General features: G+C 42.6%; 1 protein-coding gene across 1 annotated transcript in view; it reads right to left on the bottom strand.

The window, feature by feature from the left end:
* Positions 1-19,715, bottom strand: part of LOC134528629 (cell adhesion molecule DSCAM) — a 400,574-nt gene that overhangs the window by 64,726 nt on the left and 316,133 nt on the right. The window contains exon 4 of the mRNA XM_063362381.1: positions 15,938-16,151. Coding sequence (XP_063218451.1) covers positions 15,938-16,151 — 214 coding nt within the window. The remainder of the gene's footprint in view (positions 1-15,937; positions 16,152-19,715) is intronic.

The raw sequence follows: 19,715 nt of genomic DNA, 5'->3' as shown, positions 1-19,715 counted from the left end.
ACGTGTAACTACCCTAATTTCTTTCAATATAATAATTATGTGACAGTGAAAATATTCACTGTGCGTGTAGGAAATAATTCAAATAATCATAACCAGATGCTTAGCGTTCCATCTTCAATTTTTTCATTGCTATTGACATTTAAAATGTTGTACAGCTTAAAATTGTGACAGTATTTATTGGTCAGGAGAGATCTTGTCTTAATTTTCTACATTAAAAACATTTAAGGGGACGAGAGAAACATAACCTTTCCTGTTTACCTTGTCCAATCATCGACTTGTGACATGACACTTATAGATAGGCTACTGCTGTGTACTGTTTAAGACAGTACTTACCCTTCAAGCAAAATCACGAGGGTCCCTTCCAAAACAGCGTCAAACTCAGGGGTACCAACCAAGAACTTAGCAAGTTGAAGAATACAACTGGAAAACTCGCTTGTGTATCGATTATTTGTACTACAGTAAAGAACCTTCTAGAACTTTCTGTAACCATTCCAAACTTTATATTTCATCCTAGAGAGTTTGAGAGGCAATATGAGGCAGAGAGGGAGGAATGTAGGTTATAAACACTCGGGGTTTCAGGCAGTTCAGTATGGAGCAGCAAGGACCATCAAGACGTCACCACCATGAATCAATGACGTCAGAGAGAGAGAGAGAGAGAAAGAAAGAGAGAGAGAAAGAGAGAGAGAGATAGAAGGGGCAGATAGTATGGAGGTTATTGGAGATCTAAAAATAATTTTTGTTTTCGTTATTTTCCTTAATGGCCAGTAATTTTTCTAAGTTTGATATGTTTCCTGTTGTACAAGATTACTTGTAAATTTCACTAATGTTTTCTGACACCTTTTTCCTTGTCTTTTGTTTGTGATGTACCTGGTAAAGTAAGGTAAAGGTTAGTTTTTTTTGGGGTGCTCATAATACTCTGTACTTGTTTGCACTTTCTGAACCGTCTGTGCTGTTTCAGAGTAGTAAAAGTAACCAACTCTCCAAAGCCTTGAAATTATTTTCAATGGTATATTGTGCTAATTTTCATAGGTTTAAAAACTTATCACTCAAAAAAATTTGTTTTAAGGTAACTTGAGAACTGTATTTAACAGTTCAGAATATTTTTGACATAATTTCGTGTGATTAAAAACAAAATGTATAATAACTTTAATGTACCTGAAAAAAGTCATGAGAACATATTGATTATTTTTGTATTGTTTATGGAAAGATAGTATTTTTTCTATATTTGTTTGATATTTACAACTACATTAAATTTAATAAAATTTACACGTTTTGCCTTGATAATTTTCTGCCATCTTCTAAGGTTTCCAGTATTTACATAGGTTATTTCATCTGATTTTCTTTAATATGCAGGTTAGGCCCCATCTGGGCAGACAAGTGTTTACCTCGTGATTCGGTAAATGAGTTGGTGCTATCAGCGAGTGTTTGGGACCATATGGGACCGGCCTGAAACTTCAGAGACGTGAGTTAGCTTTGGGAAGTACTTTATACTATAAGTCGCATATATGTGATATGTGTTTATTTTACAGTGTAAACCTGCATTATTTTCTTTAATTTATTTTATATGATTTAGTTCAATATCACTGTGTGCTTTTGATTTTTTCTGTGTGTTATTCTAATTAATATATTTTAATGTTTAAAGCAGCCATGTTAAGTATTGTAACCAAAAAATTGTATTTTACCACTATATTCATTTTGACTCTGAGAAGCTCTCTAATTCATCATTTATAATCATGAGTGTTAAAAAAATTGTTGGACAAGTAATAAATATGTATTGGTGCACAGTATAAAAAAATTCGATCCTGATGTACCTGCAGTGGAAGTGTGTCGGTAGAAGTCAGGGCTCGGTGTTTGTAGTCCCGGTAAAGGGATGCGCAGACACGCAGGTGCAAAGCGACGGTGCGGGCTGGACACAGCCGTGCGATGCTCGGGCATTATGAGCGCCGTGGAACGACCCGTGTGAGACAGTCTTCTCGTCGGGGAAGAAGAGGCGCCCGGGAAGGTTGTATGGATCGCCGATCTTGTTTCTCGAGCGACGAACAATGCGCTGAGCCCCTCCTTCCCCCTGGGTGAGGGCGGGACCTTCCGTCGATGCCGTAATGAGGATGGCGCTCATTTGGGAGGCTCTCTCTTCCCGCCGGTCCCCTGCCGACCCCTGCTCGCGGCGAACAAAGCCGTGGTGGCTCTAAACACGGGAGTGGGTGCTCTAAACACGGCCGGGAGTGCCTTAAACACAGAAGGGGGTGCTCTAAACACGGACGCGAGTGCCTTAAACACAGAAGGGGGTGCTCTAAACACGGACGCGAGTGCCTTAAACACAGAAGGGGGTGCTCTAAACACGGACGCGAGTGCCTTAAACACAGAAGGGGGTGCTCTAAACACGGCCGGGAGTGCCTTAAACACAGAAGGGGGTGCTCTAAACACGGACGCGAGTGCCTTAAACACAGAAGGGGGTGCTCTAAACACGGACGCGAGTGCCTTAAACACAGAAGGGGGTGCTCTAAACACGGCCGGGAGTGCCTTAAACACAGAAGGGGGTGCTCTAAACACGGCCGGGAGTGCCTTAAACACAGACGGGGGTGCTCTAAACACGGACGCGAGTGCCTTAAACACAGAAGGGGGTGCTCTAAACACGGACGCGAGTGCCTTAAACACAGAAGGGGGTGCTCTAAACACGGACGCGAGTGCCTTAAACACAGAAGGGGGTGCTCTAAACACGGACGCGAGTGCCTTAAACACAGAAGGGGGTGCTCTAAACACGGCCGGGAGTGCCTTAAACACAGAAGGGGGTGCTCTAAACACGGACGCGAGTGCCTTAAACACAGAAGGGGGTGCTCTAAACACGGACGCGAGTGCCTTAAACACAGAAGGGGGTGCTCTAAACACGGCCGGGAGTGCCTTAAACACAGAAGGGGGTGCTCTAAACACGGACGCGAGTGCCTTAAACACAGAAGGGGGTGCTCTAAACACGGACGCGAGTGCCTTAAACACAGAAGGGGGTGCTCTAAACACGGACGCGAGTGCCTTAAACACAGAAGGGGGTGCTCTAAACACGGACGCGAGTGCCTTAAACACAGAAGGGGGTGCTCTAAACACGGCCGGGAGTGCCTTAAACACAGAAGGGGGTGCTCTAAACACGGACGCGAGTGCCTTAAACACAGAAGGGGGTGCTCTAAACACGGACGCGAGTGCCTTAAACACAGAAGGGGGTGCTCTAAACACGGACGCGAGTGCCTTAAACACAGAAGGGGGTGCTCTAAACACGGACGCGAGTGCCTTAAACACAGAAGGGGGTGCTCTAAACACGGCCGGGAGTGCCTTAAACACAGAAGGGGGTGCTCTAAACACGGACGCGAGTGCCTTAAACACAGAAGGGGGTGCTCTAAACACGGCCGGGAGTGCCTTAAACACAGAAGGGGGTGCTCTAAACACGGACGCGAGTGCCTTAAACACAGAAGGGGGTGCTCTAAACACGGCCGGGAGTGCCTTAAACACAGAAGGGGGTGCTCTAAACACGGACGCGAGTGCCTTAAACACAGAAGGGGGTGCTCTAAACACGGCCGGGAGTGCCTTAAACACAGAAGGGGGTGCTCTAAACACGGACGCGAGTGCCTTAAACACAGAAGGGGGTGCTCTAAACACGGCCGGGAGTGCCTTAAACACAGAAGGGGGTGCTCTAAACACGGACGCGAGTGCCTTAAACACAGAAGGGGGTGCTCTAAACACGGACGCGAGTGCCTTAAACACAGAAGGGGGTGCTCTAAACACGGACGCGAGTGCCTTAAACACAGAAGGGGGTGCTCTAAACACGGACGCGAGTGCCTTAAACACAGAAGGGGGTGCTCTAAACACGGCCGGGAGTGCCTTAAACACAGAAGGGGGTGCTCTAAACACGGACGCGAGTGCCTTAAACACAGAAGGGGGTGCTCTAAACACGGACGCGAGTGCCTTAAACACAGAAGGGGGTGCTCTAAACACGGACGCGAGTGCCTTAAACACAGAAGGGGGTGCTCTAAACACGGACGCGAGTGCCTTAAACACAGAAGGGGGTGCTCTAAACACGGCCGGGAGTGCCTTAAACACAGAAGGGGGTGCTCTAAACACGGACGCGAGTGCCTTAAACACAGAAGGGGGTGCTCTAAACACGGCCGGGAGTGCCTTAAACACAGAAGGGGGTGCTCTAAACACGGACGCGAGTGCCTTAAACACAGAAGGGGGTGCTCTAAACACGGCCGGGAGTGCCTTAAACACAGAAGGGGGTGCTCTAAACACGGACGCGAGTGCCTTAAACACAGAAGGGGGTGCTCTAAACACGGACGCGAGTGCCTTAAACACAGAAGGGGGTGCTCTAAACACGGCCGGGAGTGCCTTAAACACAGAAGGGGGTGCTCTAAACACGGACGCGAGTGCCTTAAACACAGAAGGGGGTGCTCTAAACACGGACGCGAGTGCCTTAAACACAGAAGGGGGTGCTCTAAACACGGCCGGGAGTGCCTTAAACACAGAAGGGGGTGCTCTAAACACGGACGCGAGTGCCTTAAACACAGAAGGGGGTGCTCTAAACACGGACGCGAGTGCCTTAAACACAGAAGGGGGTGCTCTAAACACGGACGCGAGTGCCTTAAACACAGAAGGGGGTGCTCTAAACACGGACGCGAGTGCCTTAAACACAGAAGGGGGTGCTCTAAACACGGCCGGGAGTGCCTTAAACACAGAAGGGGGTGCTCTAAACACGGACGCGAGTGCCTTAAACACAGAAGGGGGTGCTCTAAACACGGACGCGAGTGCCTTAAACACAGAAGGGGGTGCTCTAAACACGGACGCGAGTGCCTTAAACACAGAAGGGGGTGCTCTAAACACGGCCGGGAGTGCCTTAAACACAGAAGGGGGTGCTCTAAACACGGACGCGAGTGCCTTAAACACAGAAGGGGGTGCTCTAAACACGGACGCGAGTGCCTTAAACACAGAAGGGGGTGCTCTAAACACGGACGCGAGTGCCTTAAACACAGAAGGGGGTGCTCTAAACACGGCCGGGAGTGCCTTAAACACAGAAGGGGGTGCTCTAAACACGGACGCGAGTGCCTTAAACACAGAAGGGGGTGCTCTAAACACGGACGCGAGTGCCTTAAACACAGAAGGGGGTGCTCTAAACACGGACGCGAGTGCCTTAAACACAGAAGGGGGTGCTCTAAACACGGACGCGAGTGCCTTAAACACAGAAGGGGGTGCTCTAAACACGGCCGGGAGTGCCTTAAACACAGAAGGGGGTGCTCTAAACACGGACGCGAGTGCCTTAAACACAGAAGGGGGTGCTCTAAACACGGCCGGGAGTGCCTTAAACACAGAAGGGGGTGCTCTAAACACGGACGCGAGTGCCTTAAACACAGAAGGGGGTGCTCTAAACACGGCCGGGAGTGCCTTAAACACAGAAGGGGGTGCTCTAAACACGGACGCGAGTGCCTTAAACACAGAAGGGGGTGCTCTAAACACGGCCGGGAGTGCCTTAAACACAGAAGGGGGTGCTCTAAACACGGACGCGAGTGCCTTAAACACAGAAGGGGGTGCTCTAAACACGGCCGGGAGTGCCTTAAACACAGAAGGGGGTGCTCTAAACACGGACGCGAGAGCCTTAAACACAGAAGGGGGTGCTCTAAACACGGACGCGAGTGCCTTAAACACAGAAGGGGGTGCTCTAAACACGGACGCGAGTGCCTTAAACACAGAAGGGGGTGCTCTAAACACGGACGCGAGTGCCTTAAACACAGAAGGGGGTGCTCTAAACACGGCCGGGAGTGCCTTAAACACAGAAGGGGGTGCTCTAAACACGGACGCGAGTGCCTTAAACACAGAAGGGGGTGCTCTAAACACGGACGCGAGTGCCTTAAACACAGAAGGGGGTGCTCTAAACACGGACGCGAGTGCCTTAAACACAGAAGGGGGTGCTCTAAACACGGACGCGAGTGCCTTAAACACAGAAGGGGGTGCTCTAAACACGGCCGGGAGTGCCTTAAACACAGAAGGGGGTGCTCTAAACACGGACGCGAGTGCCTTAAACACAGAAGGGGGTGCTCTAAACACGGCCGGGAGTGCCTTAAACACAGAAGGGGGTGCTCTAAACACGGACGCGAGTGCCTTAAACACAGAAGGGGGTGCTCTAAACACGGCCGGGAGTGCCTTAAACACAGAAGGGGGTGCTCTAAACACGGACGCGAGTGCCTTAAACACAGAAGGGGGTGCTCTAAACACGGACGCGAGTGCCTTAAACACAGAAGGGGGTGCTCTAAACACGGCCGGGAGTGCCTTAAACACAGAAGGGGGTGCTCTAAACACGGACGCGAGTGCCTTAAACACAGAAGGGGGTGCTCTAAACACGGACGCGAGTGCCTTAAACACAGAAGGGGGTGCTCTAAACACGGCCGGGAGTGCCTTAAACACAGAAGGGGGTGCTCTAAACACGGACGCGAGTGCCTTAAACACAGAAGGGGGTGCTCTAAACACGGACGCGAGTGCCTTAAACACAGAAGGGGGTGCTCTAAACACGGACGCGAGTGCCTTAAACACAGAAGGGGGTGCTCTAAACACGGACGCGAGTGCCTTAAACACAGAAGGGGGTGCTCTAAACACGGCCGGGAGTGCCTTAAACACAGAAGGGGGTGCTCTAAACACGGACGCGAGTGCCTTAAACACAGAAGGGGGTGCTCTAAACACGGACGCGAGTGCCTTAAACACAGAAGGGGGTGCTCTAAACACGGACGCGAGTGCCTTAAACACAGAAGGGGGTGCTCTAAACACGGACGCGAGTGCCTTAAACACAGAAGGGGGTGCTCTAAACACGGCCGGGAGTGCCTTAAACACAGAAGGGGGTGCTCTAAACACGGACGCGAGTGCCTTAAACACAGAAGGGGGTGCTCTAAACACGGCCGGGAGTGCCTTAAACACAGAAGGGGGTGCTCTAAACACGGACGCGAGTGCCTTAAACACAGAAGGGGGTGCTCTAAACACGGCCGGGAGTGCCTTAAACACAGAAGGGGGTGCTCTAAACACGGACGCGAGTGCCTTAAACACAGAAGGGGGTGCTCTAAACACGGCCGGGAGTGCCTTAAACACAGAAGGGGGTGCTCTAAACACGGACGCGAGTGCCTTAAACACAGAAGGGGGTGCTCTAAACACGGCCGGGAGTGCCTTAAACACAGAAGGGGGTGCTCTAAACACGGACGCGAGTGCCTTAAACACAGAAGGGGGTGCTCTAAACACGGACGCGAGTGCCTTAAACACAGAAGGGGGTGCTCTAAACACGGACGCGAGTGCCTTAAACACAGAAGGGGGTGCTCTAAACACGGACGCGAGTGCCTTAAACACAGAAGGGGGTGCTCTAAACACGGCCGGGAGTGCCTTAAACACAGAAGGGGGTGCTCTAAACACGGACGCGAGTGCCTTAAACACAGAAGGGGGTGCTCTAAACACGGACGCGAGTGCCTTAAACACAGAAGGGGGTGCTCTAAACACGGACGCGAGTGCCTTAAACACAGAAGGGGGTGCTCTAAACACGGACGCGAGTGCCTTAAACACAGAAGGGGGTGCTCTAAACACGGCCGGGAGTGCCTTAAACACAGAAGGGGGTGCTCTAAACACGGACGCGAGTGCCTTAAACACAGAAGGGGGTGCTCTAAACACGGCCGGGAGTGCCTTAAACACAGAAGGGGGTGCTCTAAACACGGACGCGAGTGCCTTAAACACAGAAGGGGGTGCTCTAAACACGGCCGGGAGTGCCTTAAACACAGAAGGGGGTGCTCTAAACACGGACGCGAGTGCCTTAAACACAGAAGGGGGTGCTCTAAACACGGACGCGAGTGCCTTAAACACAGAAGGGGGTGCTCTAAACACGGCCGGGAGTGCCTTAAACACAGAAGGGGGTGCTCTAAACACGGACGCGAGTGCCTTAAACACAGAAGGGGGTGCTCTAAACACGGACGCGAGTGCCTTAAACACAGAAGGGGGTGCTCTGAACACGGCAGGGAGTGCCTTAAACACAGAAGGGGTTGCTCTAAACACGGACGCGAGTGCCTTAAACACAGAAGGGGGTGCTCTAAACACGGACGCGAGTGCCTTAAACACAGAAGGGGTTGCTCTAAACACGGACGCGAGTGCCTTAAACACAGAAGGGGGTGCTCTAAACACGGACGCGAGTGCCTTAAACACAGAAGGGGGTGCTCTTATCACGGACGCGAGTGCCTTAAACACAGAAGGGGTTGCTCTAAACACGGACGCGAGTGCCTTAAACACAGAAGGGGGTGCTCTAAACACGGACGCGAGTGCCTTAAACACAGAAGGGGGTGCTCTAAACACGGACGCGAGTGCCTTAAACACAGAAGGGGGTGCTCTAAACACGGACGCGAGTGCCTTAAACACAGAAGGGGGTGCTCTGAACACGGCAGGGAGTGCCTTAAACACAGAAGGGGGTGCTCTAAACACGGACGCGAGTGCCTTAAACACAGAAGGGGGTGCTCTAAACACGGACGCGAGTGCCTTAAACACAGAAGGGGGTGCTCTAAACACGGACGCGAGTGCCTTAAACACAGAAGGGGGTGCTCTAAACACGGACGCGAGTGCCTTAAACACAGAAGGGGTTGCTCTAAACACGGACGCGAGTGCCTTAAACACAGAAGGGGGTGCTCTAAACACGGCAGGGAGTGCCTTAAACACAGAAGGGGGTGCTCTAAACACGGACGCGAGTGCCTTAAACACAGAAGGGGGTGCTCTAAACACGGACGCGAGTGCCTTAAACACAGAAGGGGGTGCTCTAAACACGGACGCGAGTGCCTTAAACACAGAAGGGGGTGCTCTGAACACGGCAGGGAGTGCCTTAAACACAGAAGGGGGTGCTCTAAACACGGACGCGAGTGCCTTAAACACAGAAGGGGGTGCTCTAAACACGGACGCGAGTGCCTTAAACACAGAAGGGGGTGCTCTGAACACGGCAGGGAGTGCCTTAAACACAGAAGGGGGTGCTCTAAACACGGACGCGAGTGCCTTAAACACAGAAGGGGGTGCTCTAAACACGGACGCGAGTGCCTTAAACACAGAAGGGGGTGCTCTAAACACGGACGCGAGTGCCTTAAACACAGAAGGGGGTGCTCTAAACACGGACGCGAGTGCCTTAAACACAGAAGGGGTTGCTCTAAACACGGACGCGAGTGCCTTAAACACAGAAGGGGGTGCTCTAAACACGGACGCGAGTGCCTTAAACACAGAAGGGGGTGCTCTAAACACGGACGCGAGTGCCTTAAACACAGAAGGGGGTGCTCTAAACACGGACGCGAGTGCCTTAAACACAGAAGGGGGTGCTCTGAACACGGCAGGGAGTGCCTTAAACACAGAAGGGGGTGCTCTAAACACGGACGCGAGTGCCTTAAACACAGAAGGGGTTGCTCTAAACACGGACGCGAGTGCCTTAAACACAGAAGGGGGTGCTCTAAACACGGACGCGAGTGCCTTAAACACAGAAGGGGTTGCTCTAAACACGGACGCGAGTGCCTTAAACACAGAAGGGGGTGCTCTGAACACGGCAGGGAGTGCCTTAAACACAGAAGGGGTTGCTCTAAACACGGACGCGAGTGCCTTAAACACAGAAGGGGGTGCTCTAAACACGGACGCGAGTGCCTTAAACACAGAAGGGGTTGCTCTAAACACGGACGCGAGTGCCTTAAACACAGAAGGGGGTGCTCTAAACACGGACGCGAGTGCCTTAAACACAGAAGGGGGTGCTCTAAACACGGACGCGAGTGCCTTAAACACAGAAGGGGGTGCTCTAAACACGGCCGGGAGTGCCTTAAACACAGAAGGGGGTGCTCTAAACACGGACGCGAGTGCCTTAAACACAGAAGGGGGTGCTCTAAACACGGACGCGAGTGCCTTAAACACAGAAGGGGTTGCTCTAAACACGGACGCGAGTGCCTTAAACACAGAAGGGGGTGCTCTAAACACGGACGCGAGTGCCTTAAACACAGAAGGGGTTGCTCTAAACACGGACGCGAGTGCCTTAAACACAGAAGGGGGTGCTCTAAACACGGACGCGAGTGCCTTAAACACAGAAGGGGGTGCTCTAAACACGGACGCGAGTGCCTTAAACACAGAAGGGGGTGCTCTAAACACGGACGCGAGTGCCTTAAACACAGAAGGGGGTGCTCTAAACACGGACGCGAGTGCCTTAAACACAGAAGGGGGTGCTCTAAACACGGACGCGAGTGCCTTAAACACAGAAGGGGGTGCTCTAAACACGGACGCGAGTGCCTTAAACACAGAAGGGGTTGCTCTAAACACGGACGCGAGTGCCTTAAACACAGAAGGGGGTGCTCTGAACACGGCAGGGAGTGCTCTAAACACGGCCGGGAGTGCCTTAAACACAGAAAGGGGTGCTCTAACTAAACACAGAAGGGGTCGCTCTGAACACGACCGGGAGTGCTCTAAACACGGCAGTGGGTGTTCTAAACACGGTCGAGGGTGCTCCAACACCGCTGGGAGTGCTCTAAACACGGCTGTGGGAGCTCTAAACACAGAAGGGGGTGCTCTGAACACGGCCGGGAGTGCTCTGAACACGGCCGTGGGAGCTCTAAACGTGGGTGCTCCCTCGAGCTCGGCCTGGAGCTCGCACGGTGGTCGCGTCTAAGCTAGAGGCCGGCCCCGCCGCAGAAGACGCCAGCGGCCTGATTACGAACACACATTCTGCGACACAAGACACGCGGTGATCACCGCAGGGAGAAGCTGCGTGATTATCGAACACCACTCCGACCTCTGATTACGTTCCAACGATCGTACCTGTGCTACGTTATATACCACGTGTGTATCAATTTGTGGTGTGAAACGCATAGGAGATTAGCGATGTAATTTTACTATATAATAAGTATTAACTCGTATGAAATTTTAGTGGCACGATTTTCTTTTAACATACCCGGGTGTGTTAGAAGCCAAACCTATTTACAAAGAAGTTTAACGTGAAACACATTTGAGGTTAGGAGTTGTAATTCGTGGTACTTATATGTATGGTTTTATGTTATCTGTGGTAATACACAGGTATAGCAAAATTAGAGATAGAAATTTGTTTTAAATGCTTGAAAAAAAAAATATCTAAATATATTCATATATATATGTAAGTAGTATAGTAATGGGGCTCCGGGCGCAGGGTCTAGGGTAGTGGAGCCGGGAGTCAAAACACATCTTGATTTGTGACGTCACGGCGGCCATCTTGGACTGAAAATTCCTCAAAAATGACTCATAAATGACTCAAAAAGACTCAAAATTCCTAAAATATTTCCCAAATTACGAGGGAAAAAATTCCCGTTTCGGAGGAAAATTCCCCTTTTTTTGTCCTGAAAAATTGAAAAGTTCAAAATTCGAAAAACCTCAAAAGACTTTTGCCTTAGAAAGAACACAAATTCCTCATTTAGGCTTGAGAATCCATGTCTACAGCCTCCGATAAGCCGCAGGTGGGGAGCTTTGACCTTGAACTTGACCATAAAATTAAAATTCTTTAATTTTTGACCAAAATATTCCATAAAATTAAAAAAAAAGCATACTTCAAATGTTTAGTTACTTAATCAATTTCGGTCCTCGGTTCGATTACCGGCGAGAGTAAACCAGTAATTTATTAATAGAATTTAAAATATTCTTAAAAAAAAAAGTTATAAAATGTCTTGCGTCACACCCACCATCTTGTATTAAGACTTAACTGTTGCAATTTTCGTTACGCCCACCATCTTGGATGACTATAATGTTATCGTTACACTTTACGTTATGTCCGCCATATTGGATTCTAGAACGTTGCAATTTTCGTTATGCTTCCATCTTTAAAATCTTTATTTATTATCCGATTTTAAAGAAAATATTTAAAAATTATAAAGAAAATATAATTGTACAAAATTGAATACAACATATTTATTAACGCACTTAAGTCATGGAGTCCTAGGTTCGGACCCGATGAGATCAAAATAAAAAAGTCGATAGCTCCTTCCTCCACGGAAGCCGCCAGCTGACTGACACACCACCACTAATATCCAGGTATATACATATCACCAGCTAGTATGAAGTCACGTCCTACACTTGTTTTCGTATGCTGTAGGCCAACATCTGGCTTACGTCAACTAAAGTGCGCTACTATCATATTAGTTTAAGTTTTACCCGCTAGAGTGCAGTAATAATTAATTTTTACTGAGTCGTCCACCATCTGGAAATTGGGACGCCATCTTGGAATTGTGTAATTATTCAGCTAAAGATTCGGGAAGAATGCCAAAATTCATTACATAAATTTGCAACCAAATTACTGATTTATTCAATTGATTCCTGTCCTTGGTTCGATCCCTATATAATTTTATGTAAAAATAATTTTTTCAATAAACCATGTTCAAAATCTTAAAAGAGACTTAAAATTCTTTATTGCCAGCCTTCTATAAGCCGTTATGTCTACCATCTTGAAAATTCGTAACAATTAACCTATAAATTCGGAAAAAAGATCAAAATTCATCATAAAAATTTCATTTATTAAAATAATGACTGAATTGATGTATTCCTGTCCTCGGTTTGATTATCGATCAGTGACAAGTGTAACTAAATATTAAATAAATTTTATATTATTTTTCCCATTACCTTTCGCGGAGTTTATTAATCATTCACTGTACGAAAAACAACTCAAGACAATATACCTGTCCGACGAATTAAATACGTGGTCATGTACAAAGCCATACATATAGACCAAGCGTCTTCGGACCGCGAGACCGTGTCATGAACAATGTCAGACGTATAGACCACTCATTTCCGGGCTACCTATTGTTTACATCACACGTGATCTGAAATGTCTCTGTTTGTATTTTAGTCAATTCAAATTTTATGTATTATCACTGTTTCTATTTAATTCATTTCAATTCTGTAATGCGTGTGCACGCATACACTGAAAACACACGAACTGCCGCTAAAATATATGAAATACACACATTTGTTTAAACGATTCGTGCTACAACTATTCTTTTACCCTCTCAGAAATCTTCGCGGGCATGCGAATAACTCACCAAAATTTAATCGCAATCGGATGAATGGTATAGGAAAGCATACGGCACAACAAAACGAAAATTCAAGACAAAACAAATGCATCAAACGATGGCGCGTTTAAAATTCAAAGCAACTCTATCCATCTAGCCTACGTAGTTAAGAACTAAACTGTTATTAGCGCCCTTATTTTGCTAGCCGCTGCGAGCTCCACTAAGCGGACTGGTCTCACCAAGGAGAAGAATATGAATTTGCTAGACCTTACTATGTGTATGATAGTGTGTCAGACATAGAGAAATGACACTCACTATTTTTATGTCTATGACCTATGATTTTTTTCTGTTTAAAATGAAATCATCACTTTTTTCCCACCCTTAGGGATGGAAATTCATGGTCTATGTGTTAATACAGGTTATGAATTGGTGTAGGCCAACTTTTATTTAAATCCGTTCAGTCGTTTTTGCGCAAATGAGTAACAAATACCCAAACATAAAAAAACTCATATTCGCATTTATAATATTAGTAAGGATAGTGTTTATAAAATGTGTTTGGATAAACATTTAACAGCTTACAGAAACTATAATAACAAATCTTTCTGCTAAAACTAGTTTTCAGTAAGCGTTGTGAATGTATAATTAGATATTTAGAGAAGTAACAATTTAGGGCGTATACAGTTGCAAAGGGTATCATTTTAAGCTATGTGAAACGTAAATAAGAGATTATAGCTAATGATGACTTAAGCTTTCAAAAAAGCAAAGACAGAAGTGCGATTGTTTGTTTGGTTTACTCATTAAAACAGAAAAACCTTTCGTTAATAATTTTAATTAGCAAGATGTATGCTTTACTCATTAAAAAGTGCAAAACCTTTTTTTAAGAAGCTAACTAGCGCTCTGCTGATGTTTTAAATTATCTTGAAATAAGTTAAAGTTAACGATGTGTCAGTCTGAAAAACTTTTAATGTAATCTCGTGGAAAGCTTTAACTAAATTTAATGCAATTTCGTGTCAAGCCAGCATAGAATTACTGCTTAATTTCATTCGTAAATATACACGTCCGAAAGCTTTTCTTCATAACTCAACTCAAGTGAAAACACACAGTAACTAAACGAATTACGAGAGCAAAAAAGTAACAAATTTGACACTATTAGTCAAGATTTTGAGTGTATGCAGCTTGATTATTACACTTTTAGATTTATGAAATGTATCTTTGCTTTTACAATAAGATGTTATTGTGTTGGCATTATGTTTAACTTATTTATTACCGCCTTGCATATTAAATAACCGTTTGCACTTGTACGATTAGAACTTTTCAGTTCCATTAAGTCGTTTCTCCACAGGAGTTAAGTTTTAAGAAACAAGTGTGTAAAAATATTTCTCGTTCATACAACATTTCTAATCAATATTTTTGAAGTGAAACTTTTTACTGTAGTAAGAGGAATATCAGAATCACAGGGAAAAGAAGTGAGAAGATAACAGAGTTAATGCGTGTAACTTAATAACGAATGTAATGGATGTTGCTAGATTGCGCGGGGTTTTTGAATTATAACATCGTTACAGTTGGTTGAAGGTGGCAGTAACAACGCCTGATTTCGTATTATTTTCAATACTTCCCATGGTTTTTGAAAAAGTTTACAAACATTCTCATAATTTTAAAAACTCTCTCATATTTCCTGATATTTTCTCATGTGTACCTTTTTTATATACTTTTGCATACATTTCTGTACTTTTAGTTACTTTTGCATAAGTTTGCATATCTACCTTATCATTTTACATAATTTTTTATCGTTTGCATACCTGTGCTTGCATTAGAATTTTAAAATTTTATATGTCTATATAATATGGTCATGTATCATATTTTAGCAATTATAAATTCATTAATTCATTATAAGATTGTATTGAGGAAATGGAAAGATAAGTTTAAAAAGGTATATTTCAAAGACGATTATGCGTTTTAAAAATAATAGAGTTTTCTATTTTAAGAATTTCATATGCCTCTTATTTGTGAAGTTTCATTTAAATTACAAGAAGTACCCACAACCATTTTTTTTAATAAAAACCAGAAATAGTATTTAGAAAAAAAATTAAATACACATAATTAATGTGGATAAGGTAAACAGAAATGAAAAAAAAAATGTATTGATAACAGCTGCATTATACTGAAATATAAACATTTCTTGAGAAATGACAATTACATCTTTAATCATAAAGAAAACAGCCTAATTTAATGTGAAATCATCACCTTTTAGTAATTTTATTTCGTACTTATTTACAACTTCAAATAGCTTGTCACAAATAAGGTTAAATAATCAATGTAATTGATCTAGCATTCCTTACACATATGCATGTTAAACTAAAGGATTATTACAACACAATCTAAAACTCACAAATAAACCACTAAATACATTTACTTAGCCATGCACCTACATAAATTCTTAAAAAAAAATAAAACAAAAAAATACAAGGATTAATACACATTACTTAAGTACAATTTAATTTGCAAAGAACAGACAATCTGATGAAGAAAAGCTATAACACAGATTATCGTTAGCAGCAAAGACTTTGTTAACATAATTCAATGAAGTCATAGCAGTAAAAATCTGCAAGTAAATTTTCATATGTATGCAAACTTAAATTATAAAAAAGAAACTCACAACTACCTTATTAGGCACACCATCAAATCAATTGAGATTTTTTTAGTAAATTATATTATATATTATATAATAAATTTTATATGTATATGTATATATATATATATATATATATATATATAAATACTGCAAGGAGTTGAAAAAACCTGAGTTTGTAGTAAGGAAATAAATAAAACTTCTCTCCCATGTATTGTCTCCCATGTATTTGTGTACGTGGAATCCCGTTAGAGGTAACACAGAAATATCCCAGACTCACCGACGACGTGCAGCAGGACGGTGTAGACGAGGGGAGGGTGGGAAGACACCTGGCACTCGTAGTGTCCCTCGTCCCGCTCATTGGCGAACTGGATGTGCAACCGCCAGTCGTTGGGCGTCTGGTAGCTGAGCGAGTAGCGCGAGTCGCTGCTGTACGTGTGCAGGCCGAACGTGATGAGCTGCAGCTGGTCGTCCTTGCGCCGCACCCACGACACCTGCGCTCAGACACACACACGTCACGAATTGCTATTATATTTTTTTACAACGTTGCATTCGAATACGGGCTTGTTTTTATATTACTATGTCACACTCGTGACAGGTAAAAGGATAAATAAATATATAGGTAGTTACTTATACCTGTACATATAAATGAATGTTTATATATTAAAGATATAGTTAGGAATATATACGTAGATATAGAGAGATAGAGAGACAGAGGGATAGAGAGATAGAGATACAGAGGGATATAGAGATGTATATATAGAGATAATTAGAGATATAGAGAGATGGAGCGAGGGATATATATATATAGAGAGAGAATTAGATATGTAGGGATAGGGAGATGTATTGAGATATAGATAGAAACATTGATACATAGAGAGATTATAAAGAGATAAAGGGATATGGTGAGATGTGGATAGGGACATATAGATATAGAAAGATAAATATATAGTGAGAGATATAGATGGATAAGATGTATAGAGGTAGATGTATAGCGATTTTTATATATAGAGACAAATATAATGAGATTTATAAAGGGACATATATAGAGAGAAAGATATATAGAGAGATAGAGAGAGGTGTTTGTATTTGTGTACCTACTTCAAACAAATTACAAAAAAATATATGTAGATAGGCATAGCCACGCATGCCGAGCATTGTTTGTTTTAGAAATATTAATCATACAGAAATAAATATTTCAAATTAGATAAAAAAATTTGGAATTGTAGGGTTTTGCTGCGTGGCAAGGCATCCCAACACTCAGTCGAGGCTTAGCTCATTCAGCGCCAAGAAGGATGAGATTACAATTCCTGCGGGAGCATACATTATCATAACCGGCTTTCATCTTGAGGCTGCAAGTAAGTTAGCGTGTAAGCTGTGTACCATAAATGACAACATGAATGTCGTCGACGTAAATAAACTCTCTGAGCACCATAACATTCCTTCATGAGTGAAAATAATTTTAAATAAAGGGGGAAATCAGCCAAGTCACAACTAGTACATGAAAGTTTATATATTACTTATTGATTTAAATAATTAAATGTAGGTACACTCTACAACATTCAAGAAATATTGGCTTTCCGTTGGTGAATAGTGTTGAATAAGCGATGCTTTAAGTCTGGCTGGAAATCCTTTCGAAACAGACCGTTTGTTTGCAACATACAATATTGCTAGTCGCAATTATTGTGGTATAGCATACGAAACAATTGCGAGGAAATATTTATTCACTGTGCAAATAAATATTTGTTTTTCATAATGCGCAAAGGAATTTAGACATTTTTCTTAAAGAAAACCGTGTAAGCTAGACCGGCGCAGGAGCTTAGGGCTCTTTAAACAGTAACGAACGAGGAACTCCGCCGGCATGGAAGTTTTAATACGGTTACTTCACACGCAATTACAAAAGGAAGTAATTTCGCCGCGCGGCAGGAAAAGAGGTGGCTACGAACAGTCAACACCGGGAGGTTAATTGTCTGACTATTTGGCTAATGATACCCAACTCCTCCTGGGGACGAAGGAAAAATGCTGTACTCATAAACATATTTAAATAATTATAGATCCGCTAGTTAAGTGCTACTAAAAAAAAAATTAATTTGAATTGAAACAGACACAAAAATACCGAAATTCATTAACATTATCCAATACCAAAATATGCGATGAAAATTTTAAGCAAATAAATGAAAGGGATTATTCAGAAATAGTTAAATAAAATTAATTAATATTTTTAAATGACAAACGTATTAACAAATCGTTTGGTAATTATTTACCCTCCAATAAAATAGGCTTTAATAAATTTACATATACATACATAGATTCTTCTATTAACTTTAAAAGTTGGAACAAATTTAAATACACCTTATTCACAATAATTATGGAATATTAGACAGTTCATACATATTTGGAAATGTCATACAAGTTGATACGGATATGACATACAAAATATAAATTTAAATAAATTATATAAAAATTATAGTAAGGTAATCCATCAAATAGATCAAACACAATATGTCTGAAAATATAATTAATTGAATTTTGTTGCCCTATTAGTTCAGAAATTATGTAATAGTAATAGTTAATTTTTGTACTAGGATTTAATATTCGCAAACGATTTCATGACGTTAGTTTATTTAAAAAAAGTAACATATTTGACTATCGTTCTTAAAAAGTTACTTCGAAGTTATTAAATGCTGTTTTTTTAAAAGGCAATCTCAATTCAGTTTGTCTTAACAACTGGACAAAGAATAGATTTTTAAAGAAATTAAAATTGGGTAAAACCTGAGAGTCAAAAAAATTTAATTTTTCTGTCCATAAACTTTCATCATTGATTAAAAAAAATATATCATATAGTGTGTACAACGTTTTTACATAGTGATTGAGATACTGAAAAAAATGCCTACTTAGAGTCTGATTTTATATGACCTCTTTGTTTGCAAATCATAAACCAATAAAAAATTTTTTTAATCAAATGATATATAAAAAAGAATGAAAAAATACCTATGTTAAAAGTTGCCATGACAAAGGCGTGTTTATACACCGACCGTTGTGTTTTAATCCATATGGCAGCCTCTAAAATTTATGTTCATCGAATAATGAAACTTCAACGGAGAGATTTAAGTAGATTAGATGTAATAAATATAAAACAGAACTACTGGAATGCCTGTGTTATATAGGAATTATAATCTCTGGTTAGATTTCAATGAAATTAGTTTTTGGTTGGCCACATGCAATATGTGATGATTAAATAGCGTGTGGTAACGTAACCTCGTTACTGTTAATGTGTGCGTGATTGTGAATTAGTAGGTTGGTGTACTTATCACTTGGTTAAATCTTTCATATATCAAATTAGTACAAACGCAAAATGAAATTTACATAATTTAAGCAGAATTTATACAACGAGAAAATTTCTCCCTGAAAATACAGCGATGAATTTTTTTATAATAAGCGTACTTTTTTATTTATTTTAAAAACCTTTAAAAAGTATTTGAATTATTCTTCTGGTCTTTAAAAATACAATTTTAAAATAATTTTTGTAGAAAATTAAATGCTTTATAGTCTCACAATCCCAAAATCTTAAGTAATTGAATTTACATATGTGCACACATTGACTAAAATATAAATTTTAAAAATTTCAAATTACGGGTACTAAACTAATATATTTAATAAAATTTACAGAGAAAATTATTTGGCTATTTTTTTTTATCATTAGAAACTGAGAAAGTACAGCAAGTGTTTTAATATATTTTTAAAATCTCATATGTTAGTACACACATGCAAAAACACACACCATTAAAAAATCACTTTTCGCATAGGCTACAGGGGTTGGTAGATTTTGAAGTATCTATTTATTCTGGAACGTTTTGAAAACTTTTATAAACGTCTTGAACATATCGCTTACTTAATGGACATAACGTCCTATATGTTCTCCAATGTTCCAAAATGATAAATTAAAACTTTTCTCACATTACATACAGCGAAAATGTTTCAAATACTTTTAATTAAATTAATTCAGTGTTAAATAACAAGAAAGAAAACAACTAAAGAAATAATTAACACAATTATGA

The sequence above is a fragment of the Bacillus rossius genome, chromosome 1 (genome assembly GCF_032445375.1).
Source record: "Bacillus rossius redtenbacheri isolate Brsri chromosome 1, Brsri_v3, whole genome shotgun sequence".
Lineage (NCBI taxonomy): Eukaryota > Metazoa > Arthropoda > Insecta > Phasmatodea > Bacillidae > Bacillus > Bacillus rossius.
The sequence above is the reverse complement of the archived record's forward strand: the minus strand, read 5'-3'. Positions and strand labels throughout refer to the sequence as shown.